Source organism: Gobio gobio (genome assembly GCF_949357685.1).
Source record: "Gobio gobio genome assembly, chromosome: 21".
Taxonomy (NCBI): domain Eukaryota; kingdom Metazoa; phylum Chordata; class Actinopteri; order Cypriniformes; family Gobionidae; genus Gobio; species Gobio gobio.
The window spans coordinates 45,419,471-45,441,211 of NC_137117.1; the positions used below are offsets into that span (position 1 = coordinate 45,419,471).

A 21,741-nucleotide genomic window follows, 5' to 3' on the forward strand; every position below is an offset into this window, starting at 1 on the left:
AGGTTGATGGATGTTCAGATGGATGTTCAGATGGAGGTTGATGGATGTTCAGATGGAGGTTCAGATGGAGGTTCTTCATGTGTGGAGGGTGTAGCATTCAGATCTCATACTACTAACTGACAGATGGAGGTTGATGGAGGTTCAGATGGAGGTTCTTCATGTGTGGAGGGTGTAGCATTCAGATCTCATACTACTAACTGACAGATGGAGGTTCAGATGGAGGTTCAGATGGAGGTTCTTCATGTGTGGAGGGTGTAGCATTCAGATCTCATACTACTAACTGACAGATGGAGGTTCAGATGGAGGTTCTTCATGTGTGGAGGGTGTAGCATTCAGATCTCATACTACTAACTGACAGATGGAGGTTCTTCATGTGTGGAGGGTGTAGCATTCAGATCTCATACTACTAACTGACAGATGGAGGTTCTTCATGTGTGGAGGGTGTAGCATTCAGATCTCATACTACTAACTGACAGATGGAGGTTCAGATGGAGGTTCTTCATGTGTGGAGGGTGTAGCATTCAGATCTCATACTACTAACTGACAGATGGAGGTTCTTCATGTGTGGAGGGTGTAGCATTCAGATCTCATACTACTAACTGACAGATGGAGGTTCAGATGGATGTTCAGATGGAGGTTGATGGATGTTCAGATGGAGGTTGATGGATGTTCAGATGGAGGTTCTTCATGTGTGGAGGGTGTAGCATTCAACACACACTAAAACTATCAGGGCCCTTCAGATCTCATACCACTAACTGACAGATGGATGTTCAGATGGATGTTCAGATGGAGGTTGATGGATGTTCAGATGGAGGTTGATGGATGTTCAGATGGAGGTTCTTCATGTGTGGAGGGTGTAGCATTCAACACACACTAAAACTATCAGGGCCCTTCAGATCTCATACCACTAACTGACAGATGGATGTTCAGATGGATGTTCAGATGGAGGTTGATGGATGTTCAGATGGAGGTTGATGGATGTTCAGATGGAGGTTGATGGATGTTCAGATGGATGTTGATGGATGTTCAGATGGATGTTCAGATGGATGTTCAGATGGAGGTTGATGGATGTTCAGATGGAGGTTGATGGAGGTTGATGGATGTTCAGATGGATGTTCAGATGGAGGTTGATGGATGTTCAGATGGAGGTTGATGGATGTTCAGATGGAGGTTGATGGAGGTTGATGGATGTTCAGATGGAGGTTGATGGATGTTCAGATGGAGGTTGATGGATGTTCAGATGGAGGTTCTTCATGTGTGGAGGGTGTAGCATTCAACACACACTAAAATTATCAGGGCCCTTCAGATCTCATACTACTAACTGACAGATGGATGTTCAGATGGAGGTTGATGGATGTTCAGATGGAGGTTCAGATGGATGTTCAGATGGAGGTTGATGGATGTTCAGATGGATGTTCAGATGGAGGTTGATGGATGTTCAAATGGATGTTCAGATGGAGGTTGATGGATGTTCAGATGGAGGTTGATGGATGTTCAGATGGAGGTTGATGGATGTTCAGATGGAGGTTGATGGATGTTCAGATGGAGGTTGATGGATGTTCAGATGGAGGTTCAGATGGATGTTGATGGATGTTCAGATGGAGGTTGATGGATGTTCAGATGGAGGTTGATGGATGTTCAGATGGAGGTTGATGGATGTTCAGATGGAGGTTCAGATGGATGTTGATGGATGTTCAGATGGAGGTTGATGGATGTTCAGATGGAGGTTGATGGATGTTCAGATGGAGGTTGATGGATGTTCAGATGGAGGTTGATGGATGTTCAGATGGAGGTTGATGGATGTTCAGATGGATGTTCAGATGGAGGTTGATGGATGTTCAGATGGAGGTTGATGGATGTTCAGATGGAGGTTGATGGAGGTTGATGGATGTTCAGATGGATGTTCAGATGGAGGTTGATGGATGTTCAGATGGAGGTTGATGGATGTTCAGATGGAGGTTGATGGAGGTTGATGGATGTTCAGATGGAGGTTGATGGATGTTCAGATGGAGGTTCAGATGGATGTTGATGGATGTTCAGATGGAGGTTGATGGATGTTCAGATGGAGGTTGATGGATGTTCAGATGGAGGTTGATGGATGTTCAGATGGAGGTTGATGGATGTTCAGATGGAGGTTCAGATGGTTGTTGATGGATGTTCAGATGGAGGTTGATGGATGTTCAGATGGAGGTTGATGGATGTTCAGATGGAGGTTGATGGATGTTCAGATGGAGGTTGATGGATGTTCAGATGGAGGTTGATGGATGTTCAGATGGAGGTTGATGGATGTTCAGATGGAGGTTGATGGATGTTCAGATGGAGGTTGATGGATGTTCAGATGGATGTTCAGATGGAGGTTGATGGATGTTCAGATGGAGGTTGATGGATGTTCAGATGGATGTTCAGATGGAGGTTGATGGATGTTCAGATGGATGTTCAGATGGAGGTTGATGGATGTTCAGATGGAGGTTGACGGATGTTCAGATGGATGTTCAGATGGAGGTTTATGGATGTTCAGATGGAGGTTGATGGATGTTCAGATGGAGGTTGATGGATGTTCAGATGGATGTTTATGGATGTTCAGATGGAGGTTGATGGATGTTCAGATGGAGGTTGATGGATGTTCAGATGGAGGTTGATGGATGTTCAGATGGATGTTCAGATGGAGGTTGATGGATGTTCAGATGGATGTTCAGATGGATGTTCAGATGGATGTTCAGATGGAGGTTGATGGATGTTCAGATGGAGGTTGATGGATGTTCAGATGGATGTTCAGATGGAGGTTGATGGATGTTCAGATGGATGTTCAGATGGATGTTCAGATGGAGGTTGATGGATGTTCAGATGGATGTTCAGATGGATGTTCAGATGGAGGTTGATGGATGTTCAGATGGATGTTCAGATGGAGGTTGATGGATGTTCAGATGGAGGTTGACGGATGTTCAGATGGATGTTCAGATGGAGGTTTATGGATGTTCAGATGGAGGTTGATGGATGTTCAGATGGAGGTTCAGATGGAGGTTGATGGATGTTCAGATGGATGTTTATGGATGTTCAGATGGAGGTTGATGGATGTTCAGATGGAGGTTGATGGATGTTCAGATGGAGGTTGATGGATGTTCAGATGGAGGTTGATGGATGTTCAGATGGATGTTCAGATGGATGTTCAGATGGATGTTCAGATGGAGGTTGATGGATGTTCAGATGGAGGTTGATGGATGTTCAGATGGAGGTTGATGGATGTTCAGATGGATGTTCAGATGGAGGTTGATGGATGTTCAGATGGAGGTTGATGGATGTTCAGATGGATGTTCAGATGGATGTTCAGATGGAGGTTGATGGATTTTCAGATGGATGTTCAGATGGAGGTTGATGGATGTTCAGATGGATGTTCAGATGGAGGTTGATGGATGTTCAGATGGATGTTCAGATGGAGGTTGATGGATGTTCAGATGGAGGTTCTTCATGTGTGGAGGGTGTAGCATTCAACACACACTAAAACTATCAGGGCCCTTCAGATCTCATACTACTAACTGACAGATGGAGGTTCAGATGGATGTTCAGATGGAGGTTGATGGATGTTCAGATGGAGGTTCTTCATGTGTGGAGGGTGTAGCATTCAGCACACACTAAAGCAATCAGGGCCCTTCAGATCTCATACTACTAACTGACAGATGGAGGTTCAGATGGATGTTCAGATGGAGGTTGATGGATGTTCAGATGGAGGTTGATGGATGTTCAGATGGATGTTCAGATGGATGTTCAGATGGAGGTTTATGGATGTTCAGATGGATGTTCAGATGGATGTTCAGATGGATGTTCAGATGGAGGTTGATGGATGTTCAGATGGAGGTTGATGGATGTTCAGATGGAGGTTCAGATGGATGTTCAGATGGATGTTCAGATGGAGGTTGATGGATGTTCAGATGGAGGTTGATGGATGTTCAGATGGAGGTTGATGGATGTTCAGATGGATGTTCAGATGGATGTTCAGATGGAGGTTGATGGATGTTCAGATGGAGGTTGATGGATGTTCAGATGGAGGTTGATGGATGTTCAGATGGATGTTCAGATGGATGTTCAGATGGAGGTTGATGGATGTTTTCTGCCCTGCAGCATGAGATGGCCTCAGTCCAGATGTTTGACCACCTGGTGAAGGTCCACAATCTTGAGGCGGTCATGAGGCATCATGGGCTGAGGCTTCCTGAGGACCTGATCTTCATCAAGGAGCAGATCTCTGGGCCTAACGCTCTCTTGGACAGTTCGGTGAGTGTGTGTGTCCTCATCAGGGCCGAGTGTTGCACATCACCACACCTGCGTCATGCGGTATACAGTGGAGATCACACACGGGGTCCAGCTTACGGCACGGCTTCCTTAACTTACCTGCATTTTAGACACGAAAATGGTTCCAAACAAAGACGAGCGCAGAAGATATTTTGCGTTCTCCAAGGGCTGTGCTCAAAATATCCATACAATGATCACTGAGCTCCTAATGGAGACGAGGTTTCCATTAAACACATCCATTAAACAGCAATACTCTTTGTGCTCTGTTGCTATTGATATAAAACAGTCTCGGATTTCAAATTCCGTCCATTTTATTACGAAATTCAAAAAGCATAAGTACCGTTTTGGCGCTGTGGCGTGAGATCGCACGTGAACGGATATTTTCTTCCGCCTTAATACCAGTTACAGCACAAAATAAACATGAATGAACATCTGAACGTGTGTTAAAAGATCGAGTGCAACTTTCCGAAAGCTGCATCACTCAGGCGTCAGTAAAACCGCTTGTAAACTGTGTAACGTCACATTTACCTCAGAAAAAACACATCCAGTGTCCATAAACTCGTTAGTCAGCTAGAAAAATTGATTCTAGAGCATTTTGCATATTCATTATCATTTTTAATGTTCTTCAATATTTAATGCATGTTTGAATTAATCTTGCAAGTTTTTATGACAGCCACCATTTAAATGTTTATATTTCCAAAAAGATGTATATGATTATTTAATTTGTAAAGTTAATATTATTATAAAAAACATTGTAATTTAATGTAATGTAAGTGTTTGTACTAATCAGTTCATTTTTACCTTTAATATTATAGTACAGCTGACTCCCATAGTTTACAGCATTAGTTAAGAGATTTATTTTAGATTTTAGATTTATCGCAATATATGTTTTAATATATTTTTTTAATTAAATATTTTAATTTGACATGAAAAATGATTCCGGGTAAATGTACCCATTAAGCACACTACAATCTTTGAGCTCAGATTGTAAAAAGAAAATAATTATTTATCATTCTGCTTGATGTTTTAACCAACTGATGTGTTTTACTATATTCCTCCTGTAATTCCGAGATAATCTGTCCATTGCACACTGAGATATGGGGATAGACCCATTTTCAGCCCACGTCACACGGGTTCAACTGCACGTCTGTTGCAAAATACCATAGGGCAAATGCTATAAAACATTGGTTTAAATCGTGCTTTAGGCTATACATATAACAACAGTTGAGTGATTTCAGCAAATAAGCAGTTAAATTTGATTACAGGTTTGATTAAATTGCTGACACTGAATGAAAACATTGAAAATGTGAAAGTTTAAGATAACTTCCATCAGTGAAACACCACTACAGCCTGTAAAACAGTTAAATAAATATCAGTAAATAATGGTAATATCAATTATTTAAGAAAGTTAAATATTAGTTAGGCTAAATATGTGTTATATTTTCAGATTTTCTGATTTTGAAACCCCATAACAATTTTCTGAGATATTGGTTTACAACAAACTATTTGAAAATTACATTTAAATGATAATTGCAAAATATAATCATATTTCCGTAAGAATGTAAAATGTGATCATTCAGTCTCATTTAGAGACAGAAGAGGGCGTGGTCAGGGTGAAACCTCAGTGTTTCCCACAGATTAGAAAACCATTAGTGTTGGCAGGCGGGCGAGGGCATGGGGTTGGTGATTGGCACAAATATCGGTTTCGTATCAGTATCAGTTCATATGTATATAGCCTACTGTGTATATATAAGGGGGAAAAAACACACTCACCTGTGTGTGTGCTTATCTAAGTATCATTAGAAATATTAGGATGTAAGTTAACGTTTTAAAATGTTAAAATCCAGTGTTTATCATGTCTAAATGTTTATTCAAATGCAAAACCTAAAACGAAATATGCTGTTATGATCTGCAATACGTTTTTGAGCAACTAGACTAGATCCATAATGGCATTATAAATGAAAATTATTATTTTTCCAGCCACAAATTGACTCTAATTTGCCTCTTTGCATTGAAATTCTCTATTTTAACCTTAATTACTACACTAGTTGTAATATAAATAATTATCATTAATAACCATGTGACCGCGCGCGCCGCCGGGAGATGAGAGCATGTCGCAACTCTGTTTTTCAACGCCTCTGGCTTTAACTGTTAGGCCACATTAGCGCCAAAACGCTATTTATTGTTTAAATTTCGTATAACATTTTTAAAAGCTTAGACTTTCATATCAAAAGCAGTTTGGCGTGAGATTTACCTCGGCAGAGTGAGAGCGTGAGACAGAGCGCGCGTGTGTGTGTGTGTGTGTGTGTGTGTGTGTGTGTGTGTGTGTGTGTGTGTGTGCTTTAGCTTGTTATCAGAAATAATCTACTCTAGAGGTGATTATTCTGGCTGCGTTTACACTTGGCATTAACATGTGATCATCAGCCAATCAGGACACGGCGAGTTTACATTTGTTCACATCAAGTGGTCGCTATTCATAACTGGTCGGATTTGTGTTTCCTGCAAAATATTTAAATGTGCCTTTATCACCGAGTGCAAAACAACTTTGTCTTTGTCCTCTTTTAATGGCAGTGCCCATAGAGCACAGGGTTTATTGTGATGAATTCATACACAATCAATCTCAAATAGGGCACTTTATCTACAAGTTAACTTTCCCATCATTAATCTTATACTATGAAACAAAGAAACATGTTATTCCGATGCATTGCATGATTGAAGGTGAGCGCGCAAGCATTTGTATAAGACACTACACGGTCCTTAAAGGGTTAGTTCAGCCAAGAATGTTAATTGTCATTATTCCTCTCCCTCATGTCGTTCCAAACCTGTCAGACCTTCATCATCTTCAGAACACAAATGAAGATATGTTTCTTCTTCTCTACGGTCTTACGGGTCGGGGTCGACATGAGGGTGAATAATTAATAACAGGATTTACATTTTTGGGTGAAATAACCCTTTAAGGGGGGCGTTCCCCCCCTCTATATTGCAGACAGAAATGGGAGATTATTTATAATAAACATGCTGAAACAATAAAAACATGTAAATTAAGATAATGTTGCCCAATTAAAATGAAAGATGATAGCGCATAAGAAAGATAACGCAGCCTCTGTTGTTGTTGATTCTTTGCGGACGTCTACCGGAAGTTACGTTTGGGCCACAAAAGCGCGCATGCGCAGTTCTGTTTGTTTATGTTGATGCTGTTGAAAGCGTCTCTACAGCTAGTGGGACATGAGGGAGAGTAAATCATGGGGTCTTTCTCAGTTGGGTGAACTATCTCTTTAAAGCTACACTGTGTGATATTTTCCCCCATCTAGTGGTGAACTTGTATATGACCATCCAGTGAATATTAGTTTCTGTTCCTCTCAATTCCGATTTCGTTTTAACTCCTACGGTGGCCGATTTAGTCCAAGATTAACATGAATTCCAGCTCGACCTCGTCCACATTGGACACGGTGCCATCGAGTGTTAAAACGCCAAAGGCGAAGCTTGAATTTACGGGAATGTCCCTCTTTGGCTAATGTACTTTCAAGATGGAGGAGCAACATGGCGACCCGCATTCAAACCCTCACCCGTATGTGTTTACAATGGCATATTATAAACTTACCAGAATACTTTATTACTTGAAAGAAGTAAATATACATTAATGAGCACATATATTTTTGAAAGAACTAAGTGTTTTTAGATAAGAATAAACTAAAAAAGTTACATAGTGTAGCTTTATAGCCATGTTTTCATTTTTCGGTAACACTTTAGAATAATGGTCATTAGTTAACTACATTAGTTAACGTTAACAAAGATTAATAAACGCTTTAGAAGTTCAGTTCATTATTAGTTAATGTTAATTTCAATATTTACTAATCATTATTAAAATCTTGTTAACATTAGTTAGTGCACTGTGAACTAACATGAACAAACCATGAACAGCTGGATTTATATTAACTAACGTTAACAAAGATGAACAAATACAGTAACACATGTACTGCTCATGGTTAGTTCATGTTAGTTAATACATTAACTAATGTTAACTAATGACCATTATTCTAAAGTGTTACCCATTTTTCTTTTTATTCTATTGTATTTATTTGTGATGTTTGCAATTTGTTTATTTTTTATTACTGACAGTTAACTTTAGTTCAAAGTTTCAAACAAAGCATTCCTGTGCTGTTCGAAAGCTTTTGCAACAAAATTACCATAACTATCAAAGACTTATGAGATGATGATGATGATGATGATGATAAAAAATATTTACAGTAAATGGCGGTTTTCCCTGTGGTATCGAATATCGATATTTTAAGGTATCGTATTGAAGTTAGAAATTCCAATATCGGGACAACACTATTTTGCACATTTAATGTCAACATTACAAAGCCACTAAAGAAAACAAAGTGACGCATTTCAGAGAAAAAAATAAAAACTTGGAACAACTAACTGCAGAAGTCTGAACTAATAGCCCGGGAATGTTTTTGCAAAGAAGCGGTTTTCTCTAGGTCAGAGCGCAGATCTGAAGGAATTCGGGATGGGCATTTTCCAAAATTATTCTATTTGAATATCTGGGCACATAAAAACAAATATTTGTTTATTTAAATAGTTTAATGAGCTTTTTTTAGCTTATAATGTAAGCCTGTTGTGTATATTTCCCAATCATAATCTTAAGATTTTCCAGAAGTTTCTAACAGAGCTTTGTGTTTTCTGTTTTTAAACCAGTCTCCCTCGATGAAACTTTAAGTAAGCATATGTCTTGATCATAAAGCTGAGCTTACCTGCTTCACCTGGCAATGTTTCCACACCACATGTTGATCCATTTGATCGAAAGTAATCATTTTGATCAAAGTAATTCCAGGTTTCACTGCGCATGCAATTATAACTTTAGTTTCATTTACAGCCAGCAAAGCAACATATGTAGCAAAATACGAAAATATTTTTATTTTTCAAATAATAATTACAGATCAATTACTCAAATATTCATGCACACCCCTTAGTTTAGATATTGGCTGTGATCATACTTGTCAAAGGTTTATTAGACACCGATGAATCCTGGCTGTTGAATCAAGATCATGATCTTTGTGTGTTAATCTTACTGAGCAGATCTCCATCACAGGACTGAGGGTAATGTGTGTTTCTTTAACCCTGCAGTGGCCATATAAGGGCAGGCCGATGGAGAAATCCTTCCTGTACGAGATCGTAGCAAACAAAAGAAACGGGATCGACGTCGATAAGTGGGATTATTTTGCTAGGTAAGATGAATCTCTGCAGGCTGATGATGATGGTTTTCTAATCTTAATTCAGATGAATGAACGTGTGTGTGTGTGTGTGTGTGTGTGTGTGTGTGTGTGTGTGTGTGTGTGTGTGTGTGTGTGTGTGTGTGTGTGTGTGTGTGTGTGTGTGTGTGTGTGTGTGTGTGTGTGTGTGTGTGTGTGTGTGTGTGTGTGTGTGTGTGTGTGTGTGTGTGTGTGTGTGTGTGTGTGTGTGTGTGTGTGTGTGTGTGTGTGTGTGTGTGTGTGTGTTCTTATGGACAGGGATTGCTACCATTTAGGAATCCAGAATAACTTTGACTATCAGCGCTTCCTCAAATTTGCACGAGTGTGTGAAGTGAGAGGAAAGAAGCACATTTGCACCAGAGACAAGGTACGTTTTGTGTTCTTAGACAGACTGAGTGTGTATTCATTGATTTTAAATTGAACTTCTACACATTAGGATACAATTTACCAAAAAACAAAACTTGTTTACCAAGAAAAGTGGATTATTCACATTTTTTCCACTATGTACAAGAGAAATATTGACCCCATAAATGACTCTTATCAGCATATGTTGCGCTATTAATGCCAATAGCTCGCTCCGTTTTAACTTTCACTTTCTGTAGTGAATAATTGACGGTGGTTTGAGAGGTGTGTGTGTGTGTGATCCTGTATCAGGCGTCAGAGTTTCAACTAAGTGAAAACACTTTCTGGTTCTCTTTGCAGGAAGTTGGCAATCTCTACGACATGTTTCACACTCGTAACTGCCTCCATCGCCGGGCGTATCAGCACAAAGTGGGCAACATCATCGAAACCATGTGTGTATTAGCATCGTCTAACACATTTTTACTTTTCCTGGCTTCCAGATTGATTTCAGTGTTCTCACATTGGCTGTTTTTGTGTCAGGATGACGGAGGCCTTTGTAAAGGCGGATCCTCACATCCAAATCCAGGGCTCTTCTGGCAGGATGTTCACAATCTCTTCAGCTATAGAAGACATGGAGGCCTACAGCAAACTCACAGGTAGATGATGACCCGAACCCTGACCAGGTGTCAGCCCGCTCACAAATGATGAAATGAGGGTTAATATTCATGTCCTGAAAGATAGTGTTTGTTTTTAGATCAAATCTTTGAGCAGATTCTGTACTCGTCTGCCCCGGAGCTGTCTGAGGCTCGAGCCATCCTGCAGAACATCGTCTGTCGACGTCTGTATAAGTGTGTGGGTCAGACCACATCAGAGACGCATGTGGACGCGGCGCCGGTGAGTTCAGAGCTCACTTATGGACCTGGACTGAAAGACCAGCAGATATTCTCCCAGAGCCTCATCACACACATATTTCATATTATATACTATCATATGGTAGGGGTGTAACGTAGGGATGGCTCGATACCACAATTTTGTCTTCGATACGGTACCACAATCTAATACCGAAGTACCGATATTAAATCGATACCACACAGGGTCTGAATTATGATGCGGGTATTGCGCATCATTTTACTCACTCTCGCAAGTTTTGGGTTTATGAAGCGGGAAATTACTGTAAATGTTTATTATTAAATTAATCAACAAAGATTATCACATCAATCAGTCATTTGGAAACTTTCTTGTAAGTAATTTCAGCATTACTGCGCGTCTCCATTCTCTCAAAATCAGCAGATTGATTCTGGCTTTAAAAGACATCGCACCTGCTCAATAAAAGCATCTGCGCGCTCAGATTCAACACTTTCGCTTCTGTTGCGGGAGAGCTGACGGAAATCACTGCCCACGTCTTTTTAAACCTCGCCAATTTGAACATGCAAGCGATTTTAGAGCATTTCGTAATACATATGGGATGAGAGTTTAGAGAGAGTTTTCTTTGTGCTCATGCCAACAACAAACAAACACACACACACACACACAAGCCTAAAAAGCTTGCGCATTCCAAATTAAGTTGTTTTTCCTCAGTCAAATACACACTAAATTATGTCAAATGTCCATCTTTAGTGAGTCGTCACATAAACACAGTTGGTTATGTCTTTCGCAGATGTAAATAGTGCAATAGTGTGCGTGCAAATATTATGAGGTCTGAACGTCACTGGTTGAAACAAACGCTGGAGATTTCTTTATATTTAAACGATACGATCTTATGTATGTGCGTTGATCAGTGTTAAAAGACAAATGTCTAAATTAGATCGTTAGAATTATGCACTCGCCTGTCGATCTCTTAATGTCTTACAAGTCAGGAATTAAGTGACGATGCTTGGCAAGGTTTGATGGTTCTTCAGCAGTTTTATAAGCAAAGTAATTCCAAATTTCACGTCTAACGTTACTCCTCTCTTTATTAATGAGTTTTGTGTGTGTTGAGTGAGATTCATCTGCTGTATTCATCTTGTTCTGTTGCCACATTTGCCGGTTTCACGTCAGTTTGGGTAGCGCTGCCACCTAGCGGTGAACTTCGGAACAGCAGCATATACCGAAATTAGCAAAATCATGATATCGTACCGTTTGAAATCAAATATATACCGGTATTTTTCCAGTACCGGTATACCGCGCATCCCTAGTGTAACGGCACACGTATTCGTACCGAACCGTTTATTATTGCTCAAACGCGTCTCAAAACGATGTAGCTGAAGGAAGGTTACAGCGCTTCACTAGATGTGTTTGTATGAGTTAATGTGTGGACGTCGACTCTGGATCGTCAGTATTTGAATCTGAAAGGGCGTGCGATCCGTGGGCGTGGCCGCATTAGCGGATAATGAAGTGGCTCGCGGGTGACTGACGTGTATCGCTTTTCGAACAGATTACATAAACACAGAATATTTGTTTTTGATTTTGTTTACAGTGTTTAAAACCTGACATTTCAGCGTTTCTTTAGACATATGTCTCATGTTTGTGAGAGAAGTATTCACTAAGCTAGAGCTCCTTTTCTGAAGACTCTGAATGAACGTCTTTGACAGAGAGGCTGCAGATCGTGCATCATGTTTGATTCTTTATTTTGCAAAAAGCACAACAAATTTTTTTTGTGACTGTACACAAAAAAAAGAAACTTAACAGATTATAATGATGTATAACACTTGCCTGAATGATAAAAACGACAGCTATTTGAGTCTCTTGGGCACTGATAAGAAAAAAAGAGATCTGATCGCGCCGGCACGACCGCTGACTCGAGGGGTTAAAGTTCATTAGTAAAGTGTTGCTAGCATTACTCCACGGCTGTTCATCTTCTCTTTGAAACGCATATGAAATGATTAATTCATCCATTGAAGGTCCACTCATGTAACTCATATCATTGCGCTTGACACGCAAGAACAAACCTTGGTTCAGCTGCCATTGATCATATCTGATGTGTGTTGATCGAGTTACTATGGGAATAAAAGCCTGAAATCATATAAATCGACTGAATTTAAATCTTCATTTGTGTTTCAGAGATGAACAAAAGTCTTATGGGATTTGGTGAATGTTTGGATGAACACCTTTTAACTCTGCTTTAGGGCTTCATGAGCTCTGCAGGAGAAGATAGTGTCTCTACAGAACGCTTGTAGATCCAGTTGATAAAGAGAGAGCAGTGTGTGATTTTTCTGTGATCTCTTGCAGGAGAAGCTGCTTGACTGGGCGAAGGAAGTGGCCCGATCCAAGCCCAGTGGCACAGACGGCAACCTGATCGCGGAGGACTTTGTAGTCAGTGTATGTGGGAACAACTCATTGTTTTTCTCATTTTGTTTGTTGTGCTTCTTTATTTAGTCCTGTGAGGTTAAAGGGTAAGGGATCGTTCAGTTCTAGTCGGACCTGTTAAGACACGTTTAATACTCGTTAAAGGATTAGTTCACTTTTAAATCAACTTTTGCTGATAATTTACTCACCCCCATGTCATCCAAGATGTCCATGTCTGTCTTTCTGCAGTCGAAAAGAAATTAAGGTTTTGGATGAAAACAGTCCAGGGTTTTTCTCCATATAATGGACTTCAATGGGCTCCAAACGGGTCAAATGACAGTTTCAGTGCAGCTTTAAGCGACACCAGATGATGAATAAGGGTCTGATCTAGCCAAACCATCAGTTTCTGAGAGAAACCCAGCAGTATTTATGCTATTATTTTACCTCTTAACAGACGAACGTGATCATCTCTGAGCTCCTCCATAACTTCCAGCAAGTAAGGTCAAATTAGATTGTGGTCATAGATGTATACGTAGATGCCTCATTAGCGACTGCACGGATCAGTAGAATGAGGCATCTACTATCGATATATCTATGATCACAATCTAATTTGACCTTACTTTCTGGAAGTTATGGCGGAGCTCAGAGATGATCACGTTCCTCTGTTAAGAGGTAAAATAATATCATAAATACTGCTGGGTTTCTCTCAGAAACTGATGGTTTGTCTAGATCAGACCCTTATTCATCATCTGGTGTCGTTTAAAGCCCTTTGAAGCTGCACTGAAACTGTCATTTGAACCGTTTGGAGCCCATTGAAGTCCATTATATGAAGAAAAACCCTGGACTGTTTTCATCCAAAACCTTCATTTCTTTTCGACTGCAGACAGACAGACATGGACATCTTGGATGACATGGGGGCGAGTAAATTATCAGCAAAAGTTGATTTAAAAGTGAACTAATCCTTTAAGAAGTGCATGCTTGTTCATGCCATTTTCTTTTCTTTTTGTGAACAAAGCTAAGCAGTCAGTAACTGTGCTTCTGCTTTAAGTCCTCGTGTCCTCTAGCGGTTGAGGTGTAAAACTCGAGTCTCCAAGGGGAACATTTAGATTTTTGGCTTTGACTCTGAAAATCAAGTCCAAAGTTGACAAGCTTTATTTCAGGCTCTTTTCCTGTTTGCTTGTAAGCTCTTTTCTGAACCAGATTTTACCGTCGAATCATTCCTCTGATGCCATTTTGAACGATCTTTTGTGTTGCTAATGTTTCTCATTAGTTTACACACTCGCTCCGCACGCTCCTGACTACTCCACACTACTGACATTACCCGCCAAATCCCACCTCACCGCTCAAATGATAAATCATCATTATAAGCTTAAAGGGTTAGTTCACCCAAAAATGTAAATTCTGTCATTAATTCCTCACCCTCATGTGGTTGGACACCCGTCAGACCTCCGTTCATCTTCAGACACAAATGAAGATATTTTAGTGTAAATCTGATGCTCTGAAAGGCCTCCATTGGCTCAATGCACGGTTCACTCTCAAGACCCTTAAAAGACACTAAAGACGTCGTTACAAAGTCCATCTCACTACAGTGGCTCTATAATAACTTTATGAAGACGAGAATAGTTTTTGTGCGCAAAAAAACCCTAAATAACGACTTACATAGTGATGACGATTTCAAAACACGGCATCATGAAGCTTCGCAGCGTTATGAATCAGTGAGTCGATTCGGATCGCGTGTCAAACTGCTGAAATTTGGCGATTCAAACTGCTGAATCGACTCACTGATTCATAACGCTTCGAAGCTTCATGAGGCCGTGTTTTGAAATCGTCATCACTATATAAGTCGTTATTTAGGGTTTTTTTGCGCACAAAAACTATTCTCGCTGATTCATAAAGTTATTGTAGAGCCGCTGTAGTGAGATGGACTTTGTAACTTTAGTCTTTAGTGTCTTTTAAAGGGGTGGTAAAACACATTCTTTTGAAGGCTTGTTTGTGTTTGTGGGGTGCACTGTAACATGTGTTCATGCTTCGTTTTTAAAAAAAAATCATTATTTTTCATATATTTGACATTTATTCTACACTGCTCTGTCCCTCCTTGTAAAACGGTCTGATGGTTTCCGGGTTGTATGAAGCCAGTCCCTCAAAAATACGCAGTGGGCTCAGATTGGTTAGCTGGCCCAGTGTGTTGTGATTCGCTAACCGCCTAGTGCACGTTTGTCGGAAACGTCACGCCCCTTCCCTTCACCGGTAGACTGTGCTTTGGTCAGTATTAGAAACGATGGCGTCAATAAAACCATACCAATCTGAGCCCGAATCAGACCCAGAACATTTTAGTGAAGATGATCGAGCAGAACCTGTTCAGTCCTCAAGAGTAAAGACTGCGGATCTATAGTGATCGCTACTGAATGGCACTTTAACTTTTGTATTTTTAGAACGATTATAGCCAAATATCTGTCGCAAGAACTATTAACCCAAAACCCTAAACACTGGCTTTACTATAGTAGCCAAATCACACACAGAACCATGTTTAGCATGCCTGAAGATAAATAATACATAAAAGCTCTAATCAAAGAATCATTTACACTAATGCCAGGTTCGCTGTTGAGATTTTAACGTTAGTGTTTGTAACGTTAGGTGTTCGTCGGATAACGTTAAGTATGAGCATTTAACAGACTGGTTTGCAGAACAGTGTTGTCATCTGTTTACTTCCTTGCTACAACATATTACAGGAAAACACATCGATGAAAAATAAATCAGACTTACAGGTTGTGGCCCGTAAACAGCTTCTGTTTGTAAATCCAGCTTTCAGGACAAGCCGTTGTGCATATCCTGTATTGAACTCGCGAACATTGTGAAAGTTTTCCTCCGTGAAATGTGCTGAGGGAGCCCCGCGCGCGTCGTGCATCCACGCACCGGCAGTGTTTGTCTTATGCAGCTGACGTTGTGCAAATCCGGTGTTGAACTCGCGAACATTGTGAAAGTTTCCCTCCGTGAGATGTGCTGCAGGGAGCCCCGCGCGTGCCTGTTCCCTTCTGTCTCATACACACGTGCATATAACATGTTGTATGTTAAACACTCTGCAACGCACCCCCGTCCCTATGAAGGCTGAACAGAGCAAGTACCCCAGACCTGCAAACCGGATGAATATAACAGCGTTTCCTCGGCATCGCGGCAACATCACTCCAGCCTTACTATACCACAACAGCGCCGCGATACAAAATGCCCCCCCCCCCTTAGTTAATATTCTCGGAGGAGGGGTTTATGTAAATATTGAGCCTGGTGATGTCAGCAAGCCCAGGAAGAATGTGTGTAGTCGCCTACTGGCCGTTTGCTGTAGTTCTTAGAAACTGATTTCTTTAAAAGCAAATATCTCCCTTTGCTTTAAACTTTGAACGTTGTAACTTTGCAGATGTTGTTTATGCTCAAGCAGCAACATTACACGCTAGCTAAAGTTAGAATAGTGAAATCGTGGTTTACCACCCCTTTAAGGGTCTTGAGAGTGAACCGTGCATTGAGCCAATGGAGGCCTTTCAGAGCATCAGATTTACACTAAAATATCTTCATTTGTGTCTGAAGATGAACGGAGGTCTGACGGGTGTCCAACCACATGAGGGTGAGGAATTAATGACAGAATTTACATTTTTGGGCGAACTAACCCTTTAACGTGTGAATCTGGATAAGATAAGGAGAGTTTTAAACACTGGTTTTTCTAAACTTACTTGCTTTTGTTGTGGCAAATTAAACTCTCACTGAATAAGAGACACACCTATCAAATTGTCTTTATAAATGGTTTATTTTCTTGCAGTGAAAGAGTGGCTGCAGAGTGTGTCCTGCCCCCACCATGATCCTTCTCCTTTTATATCTTTTGTTGGCCTTCAAGGTCAAAGCTCTACCTTTCTGTAACTTTCCACACATGGTACAACAGTTCGAAAACATCCCCATATATTATACTCTTTAACGCCTGAACCCCCTCAGTTTAGCTGAATGTTGACCTCTGGGGTCACGTGAAGAGGTCAGCCGGTGTCAAATGCTAATCCAGTCGCTCCTCTCCCCTAATTCAAAGCCTGACACACACATATTTTCTGTAGGCCCAAATTCCTCTAACACGTTTGACCAGTTACTCTCCCAGGTCTAAATAACAATGCTCCATAAGCATAATAGTTATGTGAACACAGAAAACACATGCATATTGATTACATACATTTTCTTCTACACTTTATTTTTGTAAGTTTTAATTCAAAAGGTCTTGTGTGCTGCAAGTAGTTCTGGTCTGTTTTTGACTGTTGAATTTGTTCATGGACTGGAGTGGACTATGTTGGTTGTGCTGTTTTTGATTGTTCAGATATTAGTCTCTGTGTTTAAAGAGTGTAGTACAGCATGTCAAACTGCCCTGACAGGGTTTGGTCAACTATCCTCATTTGTTCTTTAGGTCATTCACATGGATTATGGGATGAAGGAGAAAAACCCCATCAACAATGTCCACTTTTATTGTAAGAACGATCCCAGCCAAGCCATCAAGATCCGCAAGAAACAGGTACACAGATTTTTTTTCCCTCTTTATCTTCCTCTTTAGTCCAAATGAAGACATAATGGGGTATAGTCACTACTAAATATAACACAACCAAACAATTAGCATGTTCAGTTATCAGTATTTGATTGTCCTGTGATCGGCGACCCTACAGAGGACTAGATGGATGAGTTTTTGGTAGTGAGGAAATGAGTGAAAGATTTAGGATATGCTCATGTCTGAATGAATGCACAAAAGCCAATCATGTGCAGGTGAAGTGAGGGGTGAAAGCCTCAGCTGTGACTATCAACAGCGCTTAAAACCATCAGCTCAACAATGGGCTGCTAATGCTCTTATTTTCCGGCTCTCTCAGTGACGAGTGGTGCGTTTCATCCAAAGTTGAACAGTTTTCATCTCTGTAACCAGATAAAAAAGCTCCAAGTGCACAGTTCTCCGTGTGGAATAGACACTCGGTGTCTCGTCACTCTGCTTATTATTATTGAACCGCTGGAGAAGTGGAGACAGACACACTTCCTCACCAGCTGCCCTAACTATGAGCATATCAGAAACACATTTTTTCCCAAAATTCAAAATACTTTTCCCTGACTTCATAAAATTAAACAGTAAAACAACTGCAACATTTATCAGGTGAGGAAAGAGATTGAGGAGGAAATGTCCATTCTGACCCCATTCTGCTTCTCTGCTTGTGATCAGGCCACTTTAAACTAAAACTTTAAACTAAACCTTAAACAGGGCTAATGTAACGCTGGCCAGGCGCATCACATCCGAGAGAATAGAGACGCGCATCGCGGTTTGAGTGAATTAAGTGCAACCGCAGAAATGCAGCCGTTTCACCGGGAATCCTCGTAAAGGAAACTCACGCTACATTCATTTAGCTTTAGGCATTCAGTTTTCTGTCTACAGTGCTCATCACACAACCAAATACTTAAAGACATAAACATTTTATATTTTGACTAAATGACATGCCCTAGACATTGTTTGAATATGTTCTGATTCTGTGTTGTTCAGTCACACACTTGAATACATTATTTAACAAACTGACAATAAAAATACTTCTAAAGCATGTATTAATCTTAGTTAAATGTACATTTTTGTTGTAAAAAAGTTGTAACTGTATTATTTAATGGACCTGAGCTAACATTAACTAACAGTTGCTTTTTTTAACTAACATTATCAAAGAATAATAACTTCTGTAAAAATGTAGCTATTCGCTCTTTCGCTCGAGACTTTATTGTAAAGTGTTATCTATTGTTCTTCATAATCTTTTGAACTTTAATCTGTTTTAAATATTTGTTTACTTCATTCATTTTTGTGTATTGATTTATTGTATTTAAATGTTCAGTTCTTTTGTATCGCAACATGAAAATGTGATACCGGCACATGCCTATTCCACACACACTCGTGAAGGAGAATGTTTGATTTGTCATGTGTGTTGTTGTGTTAGTAATCATAGGTTTATTCAGTCAAAGCGGTTGATGTAGGAGGTTTGGCGTCTCCGTGTGGTTCTGCTCGGTATCACCGCTGGACTCGTCTAAAATCAAATCAATCTTGTTGTTGCTCTGTACACACACATTTTCATGGATGCTTAGGTGTGTGTAAATGTATTATATAATAGAATGATATGGACTCCTTATATTTGGTGACATTTTTGGATTCCTTGAAGCTTGCAGAAAATGCAGTTAACAAAAGCATGTAATCGCTTGACAGCCCTATTTCTAATACCTTTGATTCTTCGGACCCTACACACATCTTAAAGCCCGTGTCCTGACAGGTGTCCAAACTGCTGCCGGAGCGCTTCGATGAGCAGCTGATCCGGGTTTACTGCAAGAAGACGGATGACAAGAGCCTGGAAGCTGCGCAGAAGTACTTTGTCCAGTGGTGCATGGACAGAAACTTCACCAAACCGCAGGTAAGACTCACTTCCTGTCGCACAACAAAACACATCCATTTTATTTTTAGCTTTATTAGTTAAAATAATCACTTGAGAACTGATTTTGGTGACCGCAGCTTCATTTGTTCATGAGTAAATGGTGTTAATGTGTGTGTGTGTTCCAGGATGGAGATATAATCGCTCCAGAGCTCACGCCGCTCAAGCGGGACTGGAACACACAGGAGCGGGACGACAGTGACAGCGAGGTGGAGGACCTTAGTGGAGACATGCCTCCGGGAAACAGAGATCAAACGCCCAGGACAGGACGTAATGTCAAAGTCAACCTTTTCCAAGCTCAGGGAGAAAGCAAGCGCTGAAACACTGGCCTCGGCTCTCAGGATCTCAATCAGCCGCGCCATCGTGTGTGTGTGTGTGTGTGTGTCCGCCATCATGGTGGAGATCAGCAGATGCTCCTTCAGTCAGTCACACCTGTGTCTGATTTTCAGCTTTAAGATCATGTTCTTCTTCAGGGTTTTACTGCAGCTCACCCTCTGACACTGAGGCGCTTTATCATTCGCTCAGAAGGAGCCATCGTGTGTGTGTGTGTGTGTGTGTGTGTGTGTGTGTGTGTGTGTGTGTGTGTGTGTGTGTGTGTGTGTGTGTGTGTGTGTGTGTGTGTGTGTGTGTGTGTGTGTGTGTGTGTGTGTGTGTGTGTGTGTGTGTGTGTGTGTGTGTGTGTGTGTGTGTGTGTGTGTGTGTGTGTGTGTGTCTGCCATTGTGTGTGTGTGTGTGTGTGTGTCTGCCATTGTGTGTGTGTGTGTGTGTCTGCCATTGTGTGTGTGTGTGTCTGCCATTGTGTGTGTGTGTGTCCGCCATCGCGTGTGTGTCCGCCATCGTGTGTGTGTGTTTGTGTGTGTGTGTGTGTGTCGTCCATCATGCTTGGCTGCAGAGGGGAAGCTGAATGCCATCCGCATTCTTTTGTTCATTTATGTTTATTTAAAACGTTTTATCAGGGACTCGCTGTTACTTATTTCCTTTTGCTGAACACATGAATCTGCTCGTTTTCATTACATCTGACATTTTATATATCTATATTTGAGCAGAATATATATTTTTATTGTTGAAATACTTTATAGGCCCTTTTGACCTCAGCGATTTTCTTGGATTTTATTTCAAAAGTTCTCAATCTCCATGATGATGTTGTGCTTAAACTCATTCAGTCTGTAGAAATGATCATATTTCACCTCAGCACAATCACTTCAGGTTGTACTGAACAGGTTGAGTGAATGAATCTAGTGACAGTGTGTGTTGTGTGTGTGTGTGTGTGTGTGGAGATTTTATCTGATGTAGCGTTGAAACAATGCAAACTCTGAACACTTCCTGCTCCGGGTGGATTTCCTGCTATAGGCAATGCAAGAGAAGCGGTCTCTCTGTGTGTGTGTGTGTGTGTGTGTGTGTGTGTGTGTGTGTGTGTGTGTGTGTGTGTGTGTGTGTGTGTGTGTGTGTGTGTGTGTGTGTGTGTGTGTGTGTGTGTGCTCTATATTTATATATGTCCATGCTGTACTTTAGCAGTGTGTGATGTGATTTCTCTGGTGGCTGTACTGAATCCAGAAGGAGCTTGAGGTTCACAGTAAAGGACTGAGTGAGATGAAGACTGTGTCTGTACCAGATCTCGCAGGCTAAGCTCTACACTCACATCACTGTAATAATGCCCCACTAATGGCTCTTCAGATTTGAGCAAATACTTGTTGCTTTCAAAAATGTGATGACACAATCAAATTGTTTAGTTACTAGTTGCTTGTATATTACTATATTAGCTGTTTATTAGTACTCATAAAGCACATAATGCCTTATTATGAGTGACCATATTCTACATCTTACCCTAAACCTGAACAGTAATTAGAAGTTTGAGGCAAAAGTCAATAGTTAATAGTGAGAATTAGACCCAAAACTAAAGTGATACACACACACACATACATGCATACATTTATTTATATATATGTATATTAGACATATACACACTCAAAAGTTTGGGGTCAGTAAGATTTTGTAATGTTTTAAAATAAGTATCTTCTGCTCACCAAGCCTGCATTTATTTGATTGAAAATACAAACAAAAACAGTAATATTGTGAAATATTATTCCAATTTAAAGCAGCTGTTTTCTATATCAATATACAGTAAAGTGTAATTTATTCCT

The 21,741-nt window shown here is 40.5% G+C and overlaps 1 protein-coding gene across 1 annotated transcript in view; it reads left to right on the forward strand.

Annotated features, from left to right (window-relative positions):
* Nucleotides 1-20,915, forward strand: part of LOC307117960 (deoxynucleoside triphosphate triphosphohydrolase SAMHD1-like) — a 32,870-nt gene extending 11,955 nt beyond the window's left edge. The window contains exons 7-16 of the mRNA XM_079803245.1: nucleotides 4,117-4,266; nucleotides 9,415-9,515; nucleotides 9,798-9,906; nucleotides 10,242-10,333; nucleotides 10,422-10,537; nucleotides 10,636-10,775; nucleotides 13,089-13,178; nucleotides 17,575-17,679; nucleotides 19,445-19,582; nucleotides 19,729-20,915. Of these exons, the coding sequence (XP_079659371.1) occupies nucleotides 4,117-4,266; nucleotides 9,415-9,515; nucleotides 9,798-9,906; nucleotides 10,242-10,333; nucleotides 10,422-10,537; nucleotides 10,636-10,775; nucleotides 13,089-13,178; nucleotides 17,575-17,679; nucleotides 19,445-19,582; nucleotides 19,729-19,920 (1,233 nt within the window). The 3' untranslated portion in view covers nucleotides 19,921-20,915. The remainder of the gene's footprint in view (nucleotides 1-4,116; nucleotides 4,267-9,414; nucleotides 9,516-9,797; nucleotides 9,907-10,241; nucleotides 10,334-10,421; nucleotides 10,538-10,635; nucleotides 10,776-13,088; nucleotides 13,179-17,574; nucleotides 17,680-19,444; nucleotides 19,583-19,728) is intronic.
* Nucleotides 20,916-21,741: the final 826 nt, after the last annotated feature.